We start from the raw sequence: 21210 nt of genomic DNA on the forward strand, positions 1-21210 counted from the left end.
CAATTTTTGCACTAATATAATTCGACCAAACCAGAAATTCTGTGAAAGAATACTCTATAAAAAGCTAGGTACTTCTACTCTTTGTTACTGTATCACAAAATAAGGCAAAATAACTTAGTAAAACATATAAACATTGACTATTCAGACTTGGCCAAGCTTACAGTATAGTATTTAGTGTTTCTAACAGTTTGCACAGGTATTCAAATCCAGGTGCATTCATGCATCTCAAATTCAGATAGGGCGAGAGACACTGACTTAAAGGCATTGTGAGTAATAATCTCAACGATTTACTGAGCTCTCGCAATGTGCCCGGACCATCTCATTTAATCCTGACAACATTCCGAGAGGTATCACTTCACATCAATGCCTATAGATCTCTTAGAGGGCCCAGATAGGAAGGGTGGGAGGGAGTCGCGGGAGGGAGGGATATGGGGATGTATGTATAAATACAGCTGATTCACTTTGGTGTACATCAAAAACTGGCACAAGAGTGTAAAGCAATTATATTCCAATAAAGAGCTTAAAAAAATACCTACAGATCTAATGACAGTGTGACAAGTCATGAATCAGTCAACCATTCCCCTATTGCTGGACATTTACGTGGTTCCCAGGTTTTTGTAATTACAAACAAAAAATGCTTCCATAAACACCCTTAAGGCCCGGTGCGTGCACTGAATGAGCTCCTGGAGCAGGTGCAGGAGGGGCTGCCTGTGGCCCCGAATTCCCACCAGGCCTGGAGCTTTTCGTACCAGGCTCACATGCAAAGCTGCTCCCACTGTCCTAGAATGAGGTGGAGGCGCAGGGGGGCCGGTCCCCCTCCTGCAGCACATCCTATGGGGCGGCGGCTCCCTCAGCCCTTTGCACAAATCCTGGAGGACCAGTGCCCCGTCGTGCCCACCCTCTGCGTCCCGTGTCCCCGGCACAGCCGGCCTCGTGCCGACATGGCGTGCTGCCGTGGGGGTTGCCTCACCCCCGTGCACAGTGTGGCTCTTTCTATAAGGTGAGTGCGTGCTCACATGTCCATCGGAAATAATTTACAGAATTTAATTCTATGAATTAACAGAAGAAACTCACTTAAAATGGATCAGTTACACAATCAGTAATGCAGCATTCCCTGGGGAAGGGAGTGAGGGAATCCTGGATTCATCTCTGGTTTTAGTCCAATTTCTGTCACTAACGAGATGCCTAACTCTGTACATGTGACTTAACCTTGAACTCTTGATTCATATTGTAAGTGGCAGATATTAAGACCTGCTCTCCATTACAAGGTTGCTATTTTTTCCATTTCTCCAGATCAGACTAGAGGTGTGAAAATGTGCTGAGAACGCAAACCGTACACGTTTCGTGTTCAAATAGAGGAAAGAAGGAAACATCCAACATGACGACTTCCCAACGCACAAAGTGACGTGGGGACACACAGAGCCTGGCTGAGTGAACAGGGTCCCAGGTAAACTCAACAGCGCACAGGGCTTACCAGGAAACCCATGACGTCCTAGCATCCCACATCTGACACCTCATCAGAGCATTTCTAGTCTAGAATAACATCAACGGTGAACGCCATCAATAAAAGACAAGGCTTTCAGCGCATTAAGTATTCTATTATCTCCCGAATCATGGGCACGTCCCCACAAACCACAAAGCAGCTAAAGCGTGGTTTAGTGAGCCGTAGTGAGTCGTACGAGATGACAAAGGAGGTAAGTAGTCAGGCGAGCAGTGCAGGGAACAAAAGACAAGCACCTCCTAGAACGACTGACAAACTTCAGCCCCGTGACTCGCAGCTCTACATCCCTCTGCGGGACAGCAGGACACAGATCTAAACTGCAGGCTGCTCTTGTGGGCCCCTATGAGACCAGCAGGTTTCTTGGACCACATCTTGTGTCTTGGTCAAAGCTCCTGGTGGTGGCCCCATCTCATTCAATGTTGGCTACATCACAGGTGCACGTCCATGAAGACACTACATATGGAACAATAGTAACCACAGGCCACTTTGGGGAGTGACTTCTTGCACCAAAGGAGAGGGGGCCTGGGTGGTACCATTGAGCACCTCCCAGGCTCCACACTGCACGTTACACGGCTCAACCCCAAAGCACCCGAGGGCGGCGATGGCATTCCCATGCACCACTGGAAGCAATACATGTTGTTAGAAACTTTCTGGAAGTAAATATTTAAAAGGTTAAACGTTGCACACGTAACCACTTCTTTATAAACAATCATGACGGCTCTATTAGGGTCCATCCCAATGCCTGGTTACAATAAGGAGGAAGCAGAGGGATGTAAGGGTCTGTTGACAGGGAAAGGATGAAGTAATTTTGATAGACTCACATGATGGAATATTTTGCAGCCACTAAAAATCATGTTGCAGAAGATCCTTTACTATGTTAAACTGTCCGATACATAGTTAATAAAAAGCAGATAAGAAAATAGTATATAAATCAATTTGCTGTACACCTGAATCTATCACAACATTGTTAATCAAGTGTACTCCAATATAAAATAAAAAGTTTAGGAAAAAAAGAAAAAGAAAAGAGTATGTATTGATAGATTCCATTTCTGTAAATATATACATACATGTATGAGGGTAAGTCAAAAATTATCCACACTCTGGCTGCAGAATTTACAGAAGTTTTAATATAACCATAGTGTGGATAATTTTTGATTCACCCTAGTATATACGTATCTGTGAAGACAGATAGACAGATAGACAGACAGATATTTGCTACTTTTGCAGAGAAAAACAACTGGAAGCGGACATGACAAAATGCAGAGAGCACTGATCTTTGGGAGGTAGGATTGTGAGTGATTCTAACTTTCCTCACTGAGCTTCTCTGAACGGCATTTTTGACATTTTTCGCAGCAAGGACAACTTTAAAATCAGATTTTTTTTAATGAAAAGAGTGTAAATTTCAAAAGAACAATTATAAAACCCTTTGGGCAACTATAGTCTGGTTGGTATGAGTGCACAGCAGTCTACTACTGACTCTGAGAGGACGGGGCTCCTGCGCGCGTTTCGATGCCGGTACCCTCGTAACCTCTCCCATCACAGCGTCCTCAACTAGAAAACAAGGAGTTTTGATGAGATAATCTCGAAGTTTCCTTCCTGTCCTAAAATGCTAAATGTCACCTAATAGTCATATCTAATGTTTTTACACCATTAACATGTACAAAGGGTAAATATAGACTCACACTTGAACAGATTCTCTAGAGGGGAACGTCTCAGAATTGGTGCTTAAACACACTCCCCGCCCCACCTGGACAGGGGGACGCAGGGGCCTGGGTGTTAAGGGGACTCATACACCATTTCCTCTCTCTGTGTTAAGGTGGCCCTGAAATTCAACGGCTGCCGGAATGGCTTTCTTGTGGGAAACTTGCCCTCCTGCCCCTGGCAAGTTGCAGTCTAAGGTCGGTAAGGGATACACCTGACTTGCATCGCATGGCCTTAAAGTCCAGATGCAAAGGAGCAGCTAAACGCCTCTGTGCCTGTGTGCGATGTGAGAACTGCCAGACCGTCCTTTACTGGAGCACTGGTGGACTTCAAGGACGCTGAGAGGTCCCGCTTCTTTGAGGTTGGGGACCAGAACCTACATTTATCTAGTGCTGGTACATTATGTATATTTTATCATGTAACCCTCACAGAAGTCCTCTAAGACACATTCTCATCATCTTTCCACAGAGGAGAGAACTTAATAGCAAAACTACCACTTAGAGAAGCAGATTCTCTGAAAACAGCTCACCTTTGAAATACTCCACAAAAAGTCCATTTACAAAATAAAAAAGTAAAAATCATCTTGCATTCTAAATATCATCAGGCTCTCCTGCTCAAACCGGATTTTTGTTGCTTATTTAAAAGGTGGATCTCTTAACTTACATGTAAAATTTGGTTTTGGTTTGGTTTGGTTTGGTTTTTTTACTAAGACTCAAGTGATGTGAACAGGGTGGTGGAGGGTTCCCTCTTGTAGACCTTTCAAATGTCTATCAAGTACAACAATGTTGAGAAAGTGATGCAAACCTTTACATGTAACATTATAATTAGCTTCGACATCATGTAACTTAAAATAACTTTTCCCGACACCTGTCTTTCCAAATCCCCAAAACAAAAGAGGAGTAAAAAGTCTTAATAGATGAAGCACGCTGCATCTCAAAGATGACTCTCTCCCTAACCGGGGTCTTCAAACGTTCTTACCAACATCCATCATCTTAGTGACTTAAGTGCTCTTGACAAACAGAACAAGCTTGCATGGCAACTTCTGGCTTCAAGAGCAGCATGGCTGTATAGGCACTCCCCACAAAATGCTGTTTTGATCAAACTTTAGTTATTCAATACTGACATCATAATTTTTACCAAATCATCCAATTTATCCCATCTTCAGTAGTTCGTAGTGAACACTTACTTCCTTCAACTTTCTCATCTTTGCAGGTTTGCTGGGAACTATATTAATATAACTGCAAAAGAAGAAAGAAAAACCTAATTAGAAGGTAAATATGTAGATAGAAAACTTGAGTCTCTTTAGAGATGACTCCTTTTCAGCATTCAAATATACCACTCCACAGCAACTTAAAACTAAACTCTAGAGCATCATAGATGCACGCATCAATACACAATAGCAATGTCATTGCAGGAAAATGTTCACACTAGCTACCGTTGGAGTCACCCAGGAAAACTGTCCTTCAGTGGCATTGCTTTCCCTCATGCAACATTATCAGTCAGAGAGCAACCTCGGAGATTAATCGAGAGGCCTTTGCTGGGTCACTAATGGCTCGTCCAGGGTCCACCACTGGCCAGCGTCAGAGCAGAGTCCCAGGTGCCACGCCCAGCTCCCTCTCTGCTGCACGGTCCCTTCCTGTCTCACAGAATGGCATCACTGTTCCCATTCTGCCAAAACTGAACACCAGAAAAGAGCCACGGAATAAAATGTGTGTGAGTCCCACCGATACAATTTTTGACCCTGGGGGAATTTTGGAGAGCCTTCCATATGCCTCAAAAATGGAACAGATATTTTTAATGATAATAAATAACACACTAAGATTTACGTGTGTTAAGGTTTCTTCCGGATTTAAAACAAATTTTTAACGTATGAGATTGTTCTTGACAATGGTTTTAGCAACAGTCAGAGAAGGATTGATTAAGAGTTGGTAGATGGAAGGAAAAAGACATTTTTAAGTACTTAGCATACAGTCAAGAGTGACACGCTCAGGTGCCTACAGAGGCTGGGCAAGTAAATGATGATGCTTGTAAAGGGTTGTATTAGGGAGTGGTGGGGACTGTGGCTAGTGGCAGTGAGAGTCCCTGTAAGATGAACAGTGCCCGTAACTGCAGAGCACTGTTTTCCTGTGGAAACACAGGCAACTAAAAACTAAATCCTTTTAAACAACAAAATCCTGTATTTTTTTAATGGAAACCAAAATTGCTTATTACATGAACTCCCCATTATAAAATGTTGCAGCCAATTCAAACCCTCGAAAACTGTGAACCAAAGAGCCTACAAATCTCCAAATCTCCCCCTCGGCTTATAGATCCCTTCCGTGCACCCTTCTGTGTGTCTTCACATAGGTATTTTCCTGTTAAATCCCCAAATTCCATATTTGATGAGGAAGATTAATCCCCCAAACAAGACAACTTATTATCATTAAATGCAAACAAAAGGTAAAAATAAATACAGGAAAATTAAGGCATAAAAAGATGGGAAACACCACAAAACACTATTTACGGTTTCCATGCGGCCTCCCAAAGAACGCAAAACTAGAAGGGAAAGAGGGAACAAGTAACTCCGCAGGGACCCAGGGGGCCCGGCCTTTAAGCCAGGTGCCTGGAGGAGGTTTCTGGTTGGACCTGGGTCTCCCAGGGGGGCGGCGGACGGCGGGGAGCAGGAATCTGAAGCAGAAGCTAGATGCTCATTGCAAGGTCCCTCCTTGCGGCTTCCGGAGAATAAAGGAGAAGAAGAAGCCAGTCACGAGGATCAAGCCAGGCCTTCCAGAGTACTGTGTCCATCTCATACTCGCAACACCACCCTGACGGAGGTACTAATGACCCCATTTTACTGACAAGGAAGCTGAGTCTCAGCGAGGTTATTTAATTTGCTAAAAGCTACCCAGATGGGAAGAGCCAGGACTCAGTCCACCCCAGGTCTTCCGGCTCTGAGACCACCTTCCCCACACACTTCCCTGCCTCCCCGTCATCCACGAGTCCTCGGGTACAAGCACGAGGTAAGGAGAGGGAAAGCACAGGCTGGGGGTCGGTGAGCGCCATGGTTTGATTTAAACAGCACTTTCACCTTGACTCTCAACAGCAAGCTCCTAAGGTCAACAGGAAAAAACTCCTATAAATCAGATTCTTTGGGGGTCTCTCCAAACACACACACACGCGCACACACACACACACACACACACACACACACACACACACAAAATGCCCTCATCTACATTTTACTGTGAACACGACTTTCCCCACAAAAGAAATCATTAATTTCAGGCTTTACGGGACATGTATTTTTTTAAGTAATTATTAACCTATAATATTTTGTTTTATAGAGAAAAAAATTATGTTTCTCATCTCTAATTTATTCTGGAAAACGTAGGAAACGTTTGAATGATGGTTGGACGAGGGTGGATTTTACAGTGTTTGTCTCCTCAATGTACCGTTTCACAGCCATTATTATGAGAAACCCTCCAGGACGGTTAATATATCATCAGGTTGCACTTCAAAGTTCATCTGCTGGTGGCACAATTAGAAGATTCTTTGCTGGTGAAAATTAATTTTAACCGTTCAGTGGCTCAGGAAGTACAGAATATGCATTCCAGCAAGTGCAAGCTCGCTGATACCAGCATAGATCACGCCAAGTAGTTTTCAGGGCTTTGTTCACCACGTCTGGGTTCTGATTTCATACTTCACTGGTCTAGAAGGTAGTGAAGGAAATGAAATCCAAATGCCTCTCAGTGTTGAACTTTGCATTTAAATATCACCTATCCATTTGACAGCAATCAAGGTACATAGAAAATGTGAAATAACAGAGGGTCTCGACCGCGTGGGAATCCCATCTCCCCCTCCCGGCTCAGTGAACTGGATCCCATTTCCTTCCCTACGGAAAATAATAATCAACATTAAGAAATCTGGGAAGAGAAACACCTCGAAGTCTTTCTCGGCATTTCTGCCACCTGTCCAAAACATCCAGAATTAACCCTGAAACTCTCTCTCCCACATTAGAGGTCTCACGGGATCTCTTAGAAAATGCCTCGACGCACAGAGAACAGGAAAGAATTTACAGATGACGGTCCAGGCGTGACAGTCAGTGCTTCACAAGCTTCCTTCCTCATCTGCTCACAGACAGAACACACGTCAATTTTAAAAAGAAATGTTTTGGGGGGACAATAAAACTTTTCATCACACATACATTGAAAAGGATTTTAAAGTCAGTTTTTGTTGAAACCTTCTTTCATGGTCGTAAATCAACAGTGAAGACCAGCTTCTGGTAGGAAATGGGACTCCAGCATACACAATGTCTGAGTCTGTTCAGGCTGTGGTAACAAAAATACCGCAGGCTGGCGGGCAGGGGAGTGGGGCAGCGGGGAGGGTTAAACAGCAGACCTTCGCTTGTCGCGGTTCTGGAGGCTGGAAGCCCAACATCAAGGCACTGACGTATTCAGTGTCTGCTAAGGACCCCCTCGCTGGTTCACAGACGGTCTTCTCACTGTGTCCTCACCTGGAGGAAGGGGTGAGGGAGCTCTCCGGGGTCCCTTCTATAAGGGCCCTAATCCCATCACGAGGACAACAACCTCAGGCCCTCATCCCCTCCCAAGGCCCTGCCTCCTGACACCCCTACGAAAGGAACGTCACTCACCACCTGGCCCTACAAGGATGAAGCCATTAGCCACCGCCATCGCTGACCTACAGGACACCCTGGAAGGAATTCAAGGGTGAAGAGCAGGAAAGGGCCCTCTGTGCTTTGGGAAAACAGGCAAAATAGGCCCTTAGTTAGAAATATTTCAGGAGAAATTTTTAATGACCCTGATTCTTGTATCTTCCCATACTTAGAAAAGCACTAAAATCGTTCACTGAGACGTCTGTGCCTCGGGACTGGCAGCAACCTTCTACTGAGATGGGTGCTTGAGTGCACGGACCCCCTTCTCCAAAATCCCACGTGCGCTGTCTCCCACCACTGTCTTCAGAGCAGTTCCTCGGGGCTGTCTGAGAGGCTGTCTCCCACTCACAGCCCTCGGTGAGACATGGAATAACTCACAGCTCTTACAATGTGCATTTTTTTCAAGTCAACACCATCACATGAGGGGTTCAGTTTCAACATATGAATTTCAGGGGGACACAAACGTTCAGTGTGTAGCGTCCAGGAACTCACCCTGAAAACATACTCAAACAGCTACAAAGGCGTATATTCAAGTCAGGGAATTCTCATCCATACCAGGATTATCACGGTGATAAATTTAAATCTAAAGTATCACGGCATTAATCCAAAACCTACCTCTTAGCAACTGTGATGTCTGTGATTTTTCTTCAAAAACAATAGGATGTCAAGTTTGCATCTTTGCAGATGCCATTAAGAATCTGGATCACAAGCCAGCTAGCTCATAAAATAACACTGCCTGGGTGGTCCAAAAAAAAACTCAGGTTACTTATTGAATTTGGAGTCTCTTTGTAGAGAAAGCATCCCTGGCATTTGGGAGAAGAGAATGGAAATCCTCTCTGGAGAATCTCACCTTTATCTCAGGCCTCAAAGTATTTCCTCAAAAAAAAAAAGTCCCGTAAAAAAGGAGTCATTTGCAGTCAAAAAATAAGTAAACTAACGAGGATAGAAAGGACCACAAGAGAAAATCAGGTAAAATAAAAGAAAACAGAGACGAATTTCAAATACTGGAATTATAGGCACAGACCACAGAAGGACGATATTTCAATAAAAGGCGAGCTTGAAAAACACGCAGGACCAAGAGACTCGAGAGAATAATATGGAAGATTGAAAAAGAACCAGATAGAATGTTTGGAAATGAAAAATAAATGATTTAAATTTAAAATTCAATAAATTAGTTTGAAGCATCATATATACACCAGAAAAAATTAATCAAAAGATCTATGTGAAGAAAGTACCTAGATTACAGCACAAAGATAAAAGAGAAAGAGAGACGTACATGAAAAAGAAGAGGACTTTCGGAGGTGAGAGCCAATGAAACACGCCGGCCCACACGGACCCAGATACAGAAAGCAAAGAGAGAAAACCTAGACAGAGGCATCATCTGAAGAGACCATGGCTGAGAATTCCCCAAAACCAATGCCAGTTGCCACACCAGGACCCAAGAAAATTCAGTACCTCTGCATGTAGACGTATCATGTAAAGCACAGTACCCAGAATCAAACAGCACATATTTTAAAAAGCTAAAAAAGATACAATATTACTTTCAAAGAAGCAGATGATGGCAGCTGATTGCTCATGAGCACCCACTGAGTGAGAAGACAATGAAAACCACCTTTCATGGGCTGAAGGACACCGTCACCCACAGAATCACAACAGAAAGGGCGAGAAGACCTCCGCTCTGGGAGCCATGCACCAAGTAACCCCCATCAACCTCTCCACCAAAAACAAATAAAGCTGGACAAACTAAAAAACATGTCTTTGAAACATAAGACACCTAACAAGATAGTGAGGAACTACCTCACTCCAGGAGAGAGAGGAAATCCAAAGACACGAGCCCGACATCTGGGGTCCCTTTGGTCCAGGGGTGGTGGCTGCTGGGAGCAGAGAGCCGAGAGGGTGAACCACGGTTCTGACAGCCTTTCGCGGCCACAGGAAAAGCACTGGTTCAGGGCCCACCAACAACGGGGGTCTTGTGAACCACCCTCTTTGTGAACTGGGCCCGTACTGGCTGCACTGCGGAGTGGGGAGCATCCTGGCTTCCAGACCCCTGGGTGCTCCAAACCATCCCACACAGTGAAGCTCTATTAGGTGATGGTGATCTGGGGTGACACAGGGAGCTGGCCAAACAAAATCCACTTTGGCAAAGACAGCATCATCCCAGGCCTCCAATTATTTCTGCACATAAGCTTTAAAATTATAAATGTCCAACATAGAGCGATAACTAGGCAGAGGGAGAGAGAAGACAGCACGGCAGAGAACCAGCGGTAACAACAGACAGTGTGGCTTCAGCCCGGATCACTCACACTGGGGAGAGCCAGCCGCTAGGGCTCCCAGGAACGGGCGCGTGGCACGGGTGAAGCTTCCTGCCACGGCCACGTGAGTGAGCCTGCAAGCGTCCAGCCCGGTCAGGCCTTCAGATGTGACTGCAGCCAGCATCTTGACTGCAGACTCACGAGCGTCTCTGAACCAGAACCACTCAGCTAAGCGCTGGACTTCCTGATCACAGGAACTGGGAGATAGTAAATATTGTTTTACACCAATAAGCTTGCACTAATAGGATATGCAGCGATAGATACTTCACACGCGCTCCTAGAGAAAGTCTTACCTATGTGCACCAGGAGACAGGGAAAAGAACGCTTACAGCAGTGTTGCTTTTTTTAGCATAAAATTGAAAACGAACCAAATTATCCATCAACAGATTGGATAAATAAACTGGTATATCAGTCAATGAAATAATACACAACAGTAAAAATGAATGACCTACAGCTACATGCTATTAACATGGGTGACTCTCAGAAGCATATGATTGTGTGGAAAAGCAAGTAACAGAAAATATACGCAATATAATTGCATTTACATAAAGTACATAAAACAGTGAAAAAAACCTATCCTTCAGGGATGGAGTATAATGAAAAGATGATTATTACAAAAGCCAATATAGTGGTTACCTGTGGGCAAAGGATAGGGGTGGGGAAGGAGGTTTTTAAAATTCTGGAGACGCTTGTTTCCTTAACATGGGCTGTGGTTTGCACAGAGGCTCGCTTTACTACTGTTCTTTACACGTAAAACTGCATACACTCTTCTGGATACATGATATGTTTCACAATAAAAGCAACAGAGGCAACAACAATGTGAGGAACGGTAATAATATCTTTAGAGGCAGACACAAGAAATGAGTGAAGCCAAGGGAGCCCAGGAATTCACGGAGGGTTGAGAAACAAACGATTTTCTCCTTTCCACTTTGTGAAGGAAGCCTTTTCTGAGGTCCTGCACCTAGACAGAATTAAACCTGTGCTTCCGTCCTAGCAGTTACCGTGTTCTCTTTTGTGGTGACTTCTGTTTGTCTCTTATCTCCCCAAACATACACTGCAAAGCCCTCGCAGGCTCTGCAGCACCCTGGAGGCTGCCCTACAGGAAGAAGCACCACAATAGCTTTTGTTAACCAACTGCAGATACCTTTGGGTTGCAGCGGTGTTTGTATAATGACTGTTACCAAGAGAGCTTAGAGAAATTATAAGGATTATAAGTACACAAAAGACTGAGGTACACTTGGGAAGAAAAGTAACAGTATAAACAGAAAAGCATGCCGTAACCCCACTGGCAGGAAGATTTCAAAGGAACTGCAATACCAGTCCCAGGCTAAACAAAAAAGAATTAAACTGACACTTTGCCTGGGCACCCACAAGAACAACTCACCGCCTGAATATGGCCAGTGTCCACTATGGCTTTCTGAGCAGCCCTGGCGCGGACACACAGGCCTATTTCCCCAGGATGCCGCCATCCCAGCAGCTGCTGTCTTGATCCCAGCAGACCCTGGGGCGGCTGTCCTTGCTCACCGGCCAGCGCTGGGTCAGGTGCCAGCATTCGGAAATCACAGGCCCGCCGCCTGTCCTCTGCAGGGTAGTAACCCAGCAGAACAGAGCACACTGATGTGGGCGGCATCACACTTCAGTAAGTGCGCTCAGGGAGGGAGGCTGCCCAGGTCCCGGGAACCCCAGGCTGGACACGCAATGACCCAGCTCTGCATCCCGCCTGCAACATGCCTCTCCTGGTTCCCCTCTGCGGAGCTAACTCCCTTTCTTCCTGCAGACCTTGGCGCAGAGATCACCTTCTCAAACAGGAGGCCCTGGCTGCCCTATTTTCATTGCCACACCCGCCACCTCTCTCCCCATCCCCTTTCTGATTCTCTCCAACACCAACCAGTTGGGTGACGGTAGCTGCCCTGCCCCCCCCCCCACAAGGCGGGCAGGGGCGGTGGCCTGCGGTGCGCAGGTGGCGCGAGAAGGCCCTGCGGAGAAAGTCCCTACAGGACGGCGGCACTGGGCAGGGGCAGAGCCGGGGCCATCCCTGACCCCACGGGGACAGGACAGGCCACCAGGCCTGGATAGACCCGGGTGGCAGTTCCCAACCTCACGTGGATGGGACGGGCCACCAGGCCGGGGTAGACCTGGGTCACGGTCCCCAGCCCTGTGGGGACGGGACAGGCTACTAGGCCAGGGTAGACCCAGGTGGCGGTTCTCAACCTCGCCGGGACAGGACAGACCACCAGGCCGGAGTAGACCCGGGCATGGTCCCCGGCCCCACGGGGACAGGACGAGCCACCAGGCCGGGGGCAGAGCCAGGGGCGGTCCCCGACCCTGCGGGGACAGAACAGGCCACCAGGCCTGGACAGACCTAGGTCACGGTCCCCAGCCCCACGGGGACAGGACAGGCCACCGGGCCTGGACAGACCTAGGTCACGGTCCCCAGCCCCGCGGGGACAGGACGAGCCACCAGACCTGGACAGACCCGGGGAAGGGATGGGCCACCAGGCCTGGATAGACCCGGGCATGGTCCCAGGCCCCGCAGGGACGGGACAGGCCACCAGGCCGGAGTAGACCCAGGCACGGTCCCTGGTCTTGCCGAGACAGGACGGGCCACCAGACCTGGATAGACCCGGGGAAGGGACAGGCCACCAGGCCTGGGAGACCCGGGCACGGTCCCTGGCCCCGCAAGTACAGGACGGGCCACCAGGCCTGGACAGACCCGGGGACAGGACAGACCACCAGGCCGGAGTAGACCCGGGCATGGTCCCCAGCCCCACGGGGACAGGACGAGCCACCAGGCCGGGGGCAGAGCTGGGGGTGGTCCCCGACCCTGCGGGGACAGAACGGGCCACCAGGCCTGGACAGACCTAGGTCACGGTCCCCAGCCCCGTGGGGACAGGACAGGCCACCGGGCCTGGACAGACCCGGGGACGGGACGGGCCACCAGGCCTGGATAGACTCGGGGAAGGGACGGGCCACCAGGCCTGGATAGACCCGGGCACGGTCCCCGGCCCCGCAGGGACGGGACAGGCCACCAGGCCGGAGTAGACCCGGGCACGGTCCCTGGTCTTGCCGAGACAGGATGGGTCACCCTGCCGAGGTAGATCAGGGCCCGCGGGGACGGGACGGGCCACCAGGCCTGGGAGACCCGGGCACGGTCCCCGGGCCCCGGGGCGGGGCGGCGGCGGGCGAGGCGCGGGCGGCACTTACTCGAGCTTCTGGAAGCGCTCGCGGCCGGCCGCCACGTACTTGCCGCCGGGCGTCAGCGCGTCCAGCTCGCGCACCGGGCGCCCGCGCGTGGGGGTGAAGAGGCGCCGGACGCCGCTCGGCCCCCCCAGCTGCTCCGTCAGCTGCTCCAGCAGCGCCTCGAAGGTGGCCACGCGGCGCCGCGACAGCACGACCTTGCGGCCCACGTAGAAGCGGTCGCCGTTGCGGTAGACCACGACGGCCTTGGCGGGCGTGGTGTCCACCAGCACGTGCGGCGCGCGCGAGCCCATGGCCCCGGCTCCGCCGCCCGCGCCGCCCGTGCCGCCCGCGCGCTCCCCACGCGGGTCCCCGGCCGCCGCCGCCCGCGCTGACGCCACCGCGATTGTGACCGCCGCCCGCCCGGCAGAGGGGCGGCACGAGCCGGGCAGGTGGGGGGGGGGCGGAGCCAGCACAGGTGCCGGGCATCAGAGTGCGGGCAGGGGAGGACCCCAGAGCTCGCAGGAAGGCAGGCGGGCGCGGCTCCTGCAGAGGTGGCGGGAGCCGGAGGGGGAGGACCCGCTGGGCACCCGCACGACCCCTCCCACTACCCCTCCGCCCTGCGATGCACGGGAGGTGGGGAGGTGGGGAGATGGGGGGGCGGTATCAGGACCACCTTGACAAAAGTGCGTCGAGGAGGAATTGTCAGAGCCTGCGAGGCATGGGGTTACTAGGCGCAGCGGGCACGCGGCACCTCAAAGGTGTCACCTTCAGGACGCACCTTCCTTTGGGGCAGAACAGTTCAAGGGCCCGTGTGTCCTTGGGAGGGTCGCTCCCTCCTCTGGGTGAAGAGAGGCCAGTCCGCGGAGCTGCTGCACTGAGTGACACTGAGTGACACTGAGCTGAGTGACGCTGGGCATGTACTTTCCCAGCGGCGCCGATGCGCTCAGACAGACTTTTAAAGACGTAGGTTACGCATTACCTGTTGAAGTGCCTCTGAAGGTACAGAACACTGACGCTATACATATCAGTATCTCGTTCTGTTAAAAAAAAGAAAGAAAGGAAGAAAAAGAAAAGCAATCCTGCCATTCACAGCCACAGCCAATATTTCAGCTGCCAGGCGCTGGGTAGCAACATTAGAAACAGACACCAGTGCGTGACTGACCACTTTACCAAACCACCAGGAATTACATTGCCCTTCAAAACATGAACCGCTAGAACCTTCTTAAGGTTCGGGTGTCGAAAACCCTCCAGAAGAAGAGTGTGACTGAGTCCTCGTGTGACCGCTGCGCTGCCGCGTGGGGTTAGAGGTTCGCCCTGAAGCCCGCCTTCACCCAGAACCGCATCACGGGCTTCTCGCGGGGCCGCAGGAGGCAGATGGAGCTGGGGAAGCCCTGGAGTCGCAGGCGGCTCACGCCCCGTCAGGGATGATGGTCCTGCAGCTCCGGGGTTAGGCTGTCCAATACGTGGTTCTCGTCGGGGTTTAGCTGAAAAGAGAGGCAGAGGTGGAGGTCCATGGAAGAACCAGATGGGCTGACACGCCCAAGGCCGCGCATCGGCTTGGACTCAGGGGCTTTAAAAAGTGAAAGTTACTCAGGGGTAGCGACCTGGCTTGCCAGAGCCATCAGCGGGTAGGGACAGGATGCCCAGAGGAGACCAACATGCGTAAAACAAACCTGTGGTGTTTGCTTTTAATGGTTAATTAAGTGGACAAACTGATGAGAAAAAGCAAGAAGGGGGCACATGGGTGTCTCCCGGAGGCCATCACCCTTCATGACAGGGAGCAGCCCTCACCGCCGTCTCTGACCAGGAACTGACCACTTCCCTCCTGGATGATCCAAGAAAACGCTTCGGGAACATCTCAGCATCCCTCCCACAGGTGGGCACACTCCTGTAGCTTTAAATATGCGAGGTGCCCCTCCTGAAAAGTTAATATAATGCAGAAACATTTTTCCATGTAAATATTTTTGGACAAGATGGTCTAAAACAAAATTTGATTGTTACATATGCAAAGGTATGAGAAATTAGGGCCCGTCTTTTTATTTTCTATATAAATTATATATATGAGTGCCTGTCTTTATTTTATATGTAAAAGCGCAGATGTGGCTTTTAACAGCTCATTTGTTGTACTGTTAAACTGAGCAGAAGTTTGGGGTTGTACCATAATCCTTCGAAATCCAGTCTGAGTGAAGTAGCTCCGGGGAGGGCGGCCTGCACAGCTCCTGATGGGTGAGGTACTGCACTAACCTTTGTGACCGGAAGCAGTGGTTTCCACTTGTGGCCCGGAACATCCCACTTCTGCTTGACCACGTCTTCTTCTTCCTGAGTCGTCAGGATGCAGCCGTCCAGCTTACAGCTGTCAGGAGAATTGCCTATTGGAAAAAAATAAAGGTTGACTTTCTCCACTCTGTTTGTACTCGGTGCAGTTTGGTGTATAGAATATCAGCTTTTTTTAGTTGGATCAAAAACCCAGGAAAAAAAAGTCGCTTCTTGGGCTTTTGGCTAAGATCAAGTGTAGTATCTGTTCTTAGCAGTTTAATATCTGATACGTCCTCTATCTGCGAACAACAATATTACATGGATTTTGAGAACCAGGAGATGGAATAGGAGCTTGCTCTGTCCACTGCACACATCGACCTGGTATTGCAGTACATCCAGAAACGGTGCACCAAAAAAAAAAAGAAAAAACAAATCAACGTCCTTTCTAAACAAAAGCAAAGGTATAAAGTATGTGAAAGAAGGAATGTAGCAGTTTGTGATGGAGCTGGATTGCCTGATGAAATTCATGAGTGTTTGCTTCTCAGAGGAATGAGTGGCCTGGCATATGCCAATGGACGGGTGCATTTGAGGTTGAATGAAGGACGTTTTACTTTGAAAGGTGAACATGTTTGATAAGCTTCCTAGATTGCATATTTAATTACTTGCAAACTGTCCTGTGGCTCATCTGAAATTATTATGAAGCTGGAAGATATTTTCCTTGTGGCATCATATGAAAGAATAGAATCATATAATCAGAAGACAAAGAAATACTGATTTCTTAGGGCTTAGCAGCAACCACAGGTGTTGTATGCAAGGATTTGTAAGTGTTCTCTAGGTGAAAATATATGGTCCTGAGTTTTCCTTCTCTCTTTGGAATTTCCTCGGGCATTTCATCAGAATCAGGTGCCCAGTGGGGTGAGAGGACCTTAGTGGAAGGTTCCCACACTGTTCGTGAGGAGAGTGTCTACAGGGATCCCCAGGACTTAGACCAACAGAGGAGAAGCAGCTGATGAAGAACTCTGGCAGAAGAGGATGCTCTTTGAGACAGTGTTCTCCGGGTGCAGGAGGAGAACACTAGGACGACTGTTGCTGCTTCTTTAATATACGTACACACACGTGTGTATATATATATATATATGTTAAGCCTTGCATAGTTGATGTCATAACTGGATGCTGGCTCGTTCCCTGGTCCCGTGACTGTCATCATTGGTGATAGAGATACCCCGAGGACCACAAGCAGTGTGTTTGTGGCGTATTGCAGCCTGGGGTCCCTGGTTACGTGGATTTGCTGGTTGTTACCTCGTTTTAAATAAACTACCCCTCAGAAGAATAAAGTGATTTTAAACTATCCATGCAGAGAACCATGGATTAAAGATACGACTAGACACTTTGCTGTACAGCAGAGATTGGCACAACATTGTAAATCAACTATACTTCAATTTTTAAAAAATAAAATTTTAAAAAAAATGATACAACTGGAGAGGATTTGCAAACATCCACGAACACCAAGAAGAGAGCAGAGCTGACATTGCTGGTGACCTGCAGGATGAGCCCTTGGTCAGCCGTGTTGCAAAGTGAAAGCAATGACCGCCATCGGATCTAAACCTCAGTCTTGCGGACAGGAGTTTCAATTACCAAGACTTCTTGAAATAATTTACATACACTACCACTGATGATGAACTTCACCTTAAATATGTGCTGTGCCTTGATGAAACACTCACTAGTTGAGTGAGGTCTTTATGATTCACAAGACATTTAAAAATCAGGCATCCCATGTATGAATCCAAACTGCTGTGTTCATGCACGGATAGCCAGACAATCATAAGATCCCCCCCCCCAGTACTTATCAAAATGTCACCTAACAATTATAAAAGTTTAGTAACCTCTTTTGAATTTTCTTAATACAATGACACATGTATCTTGTTTCACAAGAAAGTAAATACAGAGTATTAAGGGTGGTTGTCCAAATTTTTTTTTACTAATGAAAGTGCACAATTTTAAAAAGGTGTAGATCACTGCCTTCAAAGTCTAGCCTGGAGAAGAAATGGTCACCAATCTACTTGGGACCCTTCCCCATTAGAAGATACCCCCAGCCAGTTCTTCTTATGACCTAACCAGGAAGTGTTTCATAGGCTTTTTCCAAGTGGAATTCAGGGCCCCTATGGTGAAGAGCCTTACAGCATCATAGAATCTTATGAATTTGTAGACATTAGTTCAACTCTGGCATTTTATAAAGCGGAAACAGGGTACAGAGAGTTAAAGTACCATGCTCAGGGCTGCACATCTGTGAGTGGAAAGCCAGGTCCACAGCCGCTGTCCTGAGTCCCACCCCCGTAGGAGCCCACTGTATCTATAACCAGCACACCGAATACAGAGCATTTCCTCATGGCGGTACATTTACCTTTGAAATATTTTGTGTCGATTTCAATTTGAGTAATTACTCCAGGATGTGCCAGCAGGAAAACTGCCCATTCACAACCCGGAACTAGGAGAACACCATTCTCATCATTCTGGAATTCAAAAAGAAAAAGAAAAAACATAAGCCAGCTTGGCATCACGCAAGACAGCAGTCCTGAACACCAGCAGGTGAAAATGTTGGCATGAATCAATACCTGTTATTTCTTACTGTAAAAGAGTGTTTCCTGTGACCTTGTTTGTAAATTACTTCTTGTATAAAGTGCCTCTTTGCTTTCATTCTGTAAGTACCTCCAGGCCAACTCAGGAGTTTTTTGGGCACTTGGTAAATTTTTAATGAATTTTTGATATGATTTTGTATGTCAGTTATAAATTCAGGTAGGATGCTATATACAAAAGGGTCAGTTTGTTTTGACCTTTCAAAGTGGATATGTTTTTGGTCAAATCTGTACCAGTGTATGACCTTCCTCCAAGCACTAGTTTCTAGCCAGGAGAGTTTGTTTATTTACATCTGGAAGCACTGGGTGATACAAAAACTAACCCAAGAAAGAAGTGTTTACGATTATGTTTGCAATGAGATTTACAAATTGAAAAGTATCTTCTTTCCTGTCCTTTTTTACTTCCTTATCTCAAGTCAGTTACTGGCCAAATTAAACAGCTGGGTCATCTCTAGAGTCCCGTCACAAGTTCACACAAGTGGTTTCACCCAGGGATACACAGATATTAAAAATGATGAAATGGTGTTTTTCCCTCCAGATCAGCCAACAAATTTATTCGTGGGTTTTGTATCATTAAATTGTAGATATTCTTGTTTCTTTATTGAAAAAAACAGACAATTCCAATAATGCATTAGAACAGCCGGCATTAACCAGTAAGTTTGGCCTTCTGAGTCTTCATGTCTAGTCTGGCCTTGATATTATAATGAAACAGTAGGAAGTTTGGAAATGTGGAGAAGTAATAAGTATTTAGAAAAACGCTTAAGAGGTTTCTAAAAAAAAAAAATCTCCTTGACATCAAGTGGAAAAAAAAAACAAACCTGCAGTTTGTAGGAAGCTCAGGCCACGGTATTTCCACCTCTCACCTCCAGTATTGGTGGCCTGTCCAGCCTTTGTGCTGTTTCCCAGCCGTCTGCCATAGACTCTGTGAGGCGGACTCCTGCCAAAAACAACATCGCTTAAGGGGCTGTCACAGGAACATCCCATTCTGTGTTAAATGTGTGAAGGGATGCCTCGGGGTGGTTAACAGCAGGTCCCATGCACCTGAGCATTGATACGGACATTACTCTCATTAAAGTTAATGTTTCAGTAAATTCAGCCATAGGGTTAGTCAATTTCACTTTTCCTTTTATAGCAACTGCTTAAGCCAAAGTTAGGAGGGAAAACAGCTATTGGTTTATGTCGTGTCATACAGGCATGCAGTCCTGCACAGGGGTGACGGGTCTTATCCACTCTCGTGCTCTGAGACAGCCCCTCGCTCTTGAATGATTCAGACCGTGTTGGGGTGTTTAATGCGGTGCCCAGATGTCCCCAGTAAAAGCCAGCCCCTAGAGCATCGCCTCACCTATTATGTTGTTTCGGTGCCCAAAATGTGCATTGCTAAATCCTACACAGGCACCCCCGTAAGCAATGGTCACCAGGTCTAACGGTTCCTTGGGGTCACTCGCAGTCCAGTCTTTTTGTCCAGTACCATATACTCTAAGACATGCGATTCCACCATCTGGAAAGGAAAGGTGCCTTAGTTATTCCTACTTGGGAAAGTGGCTGTTTGCATGTCCTAAACTACAAAGCTCTCCACACCTGCCTGCTCCGGTTCTCAAATACACCAAGCCCGCTGCCCCAGGGCCTTTGCACTTGCCATCCCCTCATCCTGAGACAACTTTTCCAGTTCCCCAAAAGGCTGCTTGTTGTTCTTAGGTCTCAGCTTTGGTGTTGTGGCCTCAGAAAGGCCTTCCCTCTGTCCCTGGAGTAATCTTCCCGCCGCACCTGGCGGCTGTCTGATTGCCCAGGTTAATTTTATCATCTCCCCCTGTTTATTTACTGCATCACTCTAATCACAGTCTGAAATTATCTCGTTCTTTATTTAAGTCTCTGGTAATAACAGTCTCCCAGAACCAGAATACAAAATCTTTGAAGGCCAGAGTAGCTGCCTGTCTTGTTTGCTTCTGTGTAGCACATAGTAGGTACTCGCATTTTGTTGTTGTTGAATTAATAACTCTGGGAAGGCCAAAAAGCAATTGGGGAATTCACCACAGATGTAATAATGTTTGTGCCAGAAATCAGCATTGTTAAATCACGCAAGAGCCTTACATTTTTATTTTTGCAACGCGTTGCTTCGCAGTGCAATTGGGGATACTGAAGCTAATATTCACAAAATCAAATAGCCGCTGAGAACCAGAGCAGCTTGAGATTAGGTCTGCAGAGCAGAAAATAGCTACCAAGATCCACTCACATTATCTGATTCTAATAAAATGAATGTTTTTTATTTGTTTATTATTTCCCAGAAGGTAGGAGCCAAGCTTTTCTATATAGAAGCTCAAAACGTTCACCAGAGTATTGTACTGAAACCAGCCCTATGTATTTGTCCATGAAAAATTTGGTGAAATTGAGTGATCTGAAAAAATTTCAGTAGGACAGTGGAAGTCTCGATATTTACAGGAAATACAACCAGACTGTGTTGGCATAAAACCCGAGAAAATATGCTAGGGAGAGTAATTCACACACTATTCTGGTTCATCGGACATTGCGATCTGCCTTAACGGTATAGAATGTTCATGCCTATTAAAGTTGATTTTACGTTTTAAAAAATAAGACTCTTCTTTACAGAATTAATATCCAGCCTCACTTTTAATCAAAACTATCAAGGAATGTTAGAAATGCCTCTTGATACTTTGAGGGGGTCTCAGTAAAGCAACCCCGTCCCGCCCCAGCTGTCCCGTCGGGTTCGCCTGCTGCTCCCTTTCCCTTTTAAACTTGGATCCAGGTGGAATCCTCACGGAGCAGCTAAAGGTGCCACGGGAGACAAGACGGGAGGAGAAATCTGCATACCGACAGAGCACAGCCCTCACCTGCCGTTCACGGAGGCTGACCAGTCAAGAAGGAGATTTGGTGTGTGCAGGAAACTTCCAGGACCCGCCCCGTAAAGCAGGGCTCCCGCCCGATAGATTTTCAGACCCTTCCTCAACTCCTAAGCTCTGT

At 47.5% G+C, this 21210-nt stretch overlaps 2 protein-coding genes and 1 non-coding gene across 3 annotated transcripts in view; 1 reads left to right on the plus strand and 2 right to left on the minus strand.

The window, feature by feature from the left end:
* DCDC2C (doublecortin domain containing 2C) overlaps positions 1-13656 on the minus strand; it is a 63313-nt gene extending 49657 nt beyond the window's left edge. Inside the window, exons 1-2 of the mRNA XM_057743404.1 lie at positions 13370-13656; positions 4389-4440 (exon numbers count right to left, since the gene is read on the minus strand). Coding sequence (XP_057599387.1) covers positions 4389-4440; positions 13370-13656 — 339 coding nt within the window. The remainder of the gene's footprint in view (positions 1-4388; positions 4441-13369) is intronic.
* Positions 13657-14646: 990 nt separating this feature from the next.
* Positions 14647-21210, minus strand: part of ALLC (allantoicase) — a 20991-nt gene continuing 14427 nt past the window's right edge. Inside the window, 5 exon segments of the mRNA XM_057743688.1 lie at positions 14647-14829; positions 15590-15714; positions 18003-18111; positions 19098-19171; positions 19577-19732. Coding sequence (XP_057599671.1) covers positions 14647-14829; positions 15590-15714; positions 18003-18111; positions 19098-19171; positions 19577-19732 — 647 coding nt within the window.
* On the plus strand, positions 15825-16016 carry LOC130857937 (U2 spliceosomal RNA). Its single transcript, XR_009054931.1, has one exon. It is a non-coding gene; the product is annotated as a U2 spliceosomal RNA (small nuclear RNA).

Source organism: Hippopotamus amphibius, chromosome 7, assembly GCF_030028045.1.
Source record: "Hippopotamus amphibius kiboko isolate mHipAmp2 chromosome 7, mHipAmp2.hap2, whole genome shotgun sequence".
Lineage (NCBI taxonomy): Eukaryota > Metazoa > Chordata > Mammalia > Artiodactyla > Hippopotamidae > Hippopotamus > Hippopotamus amphibius.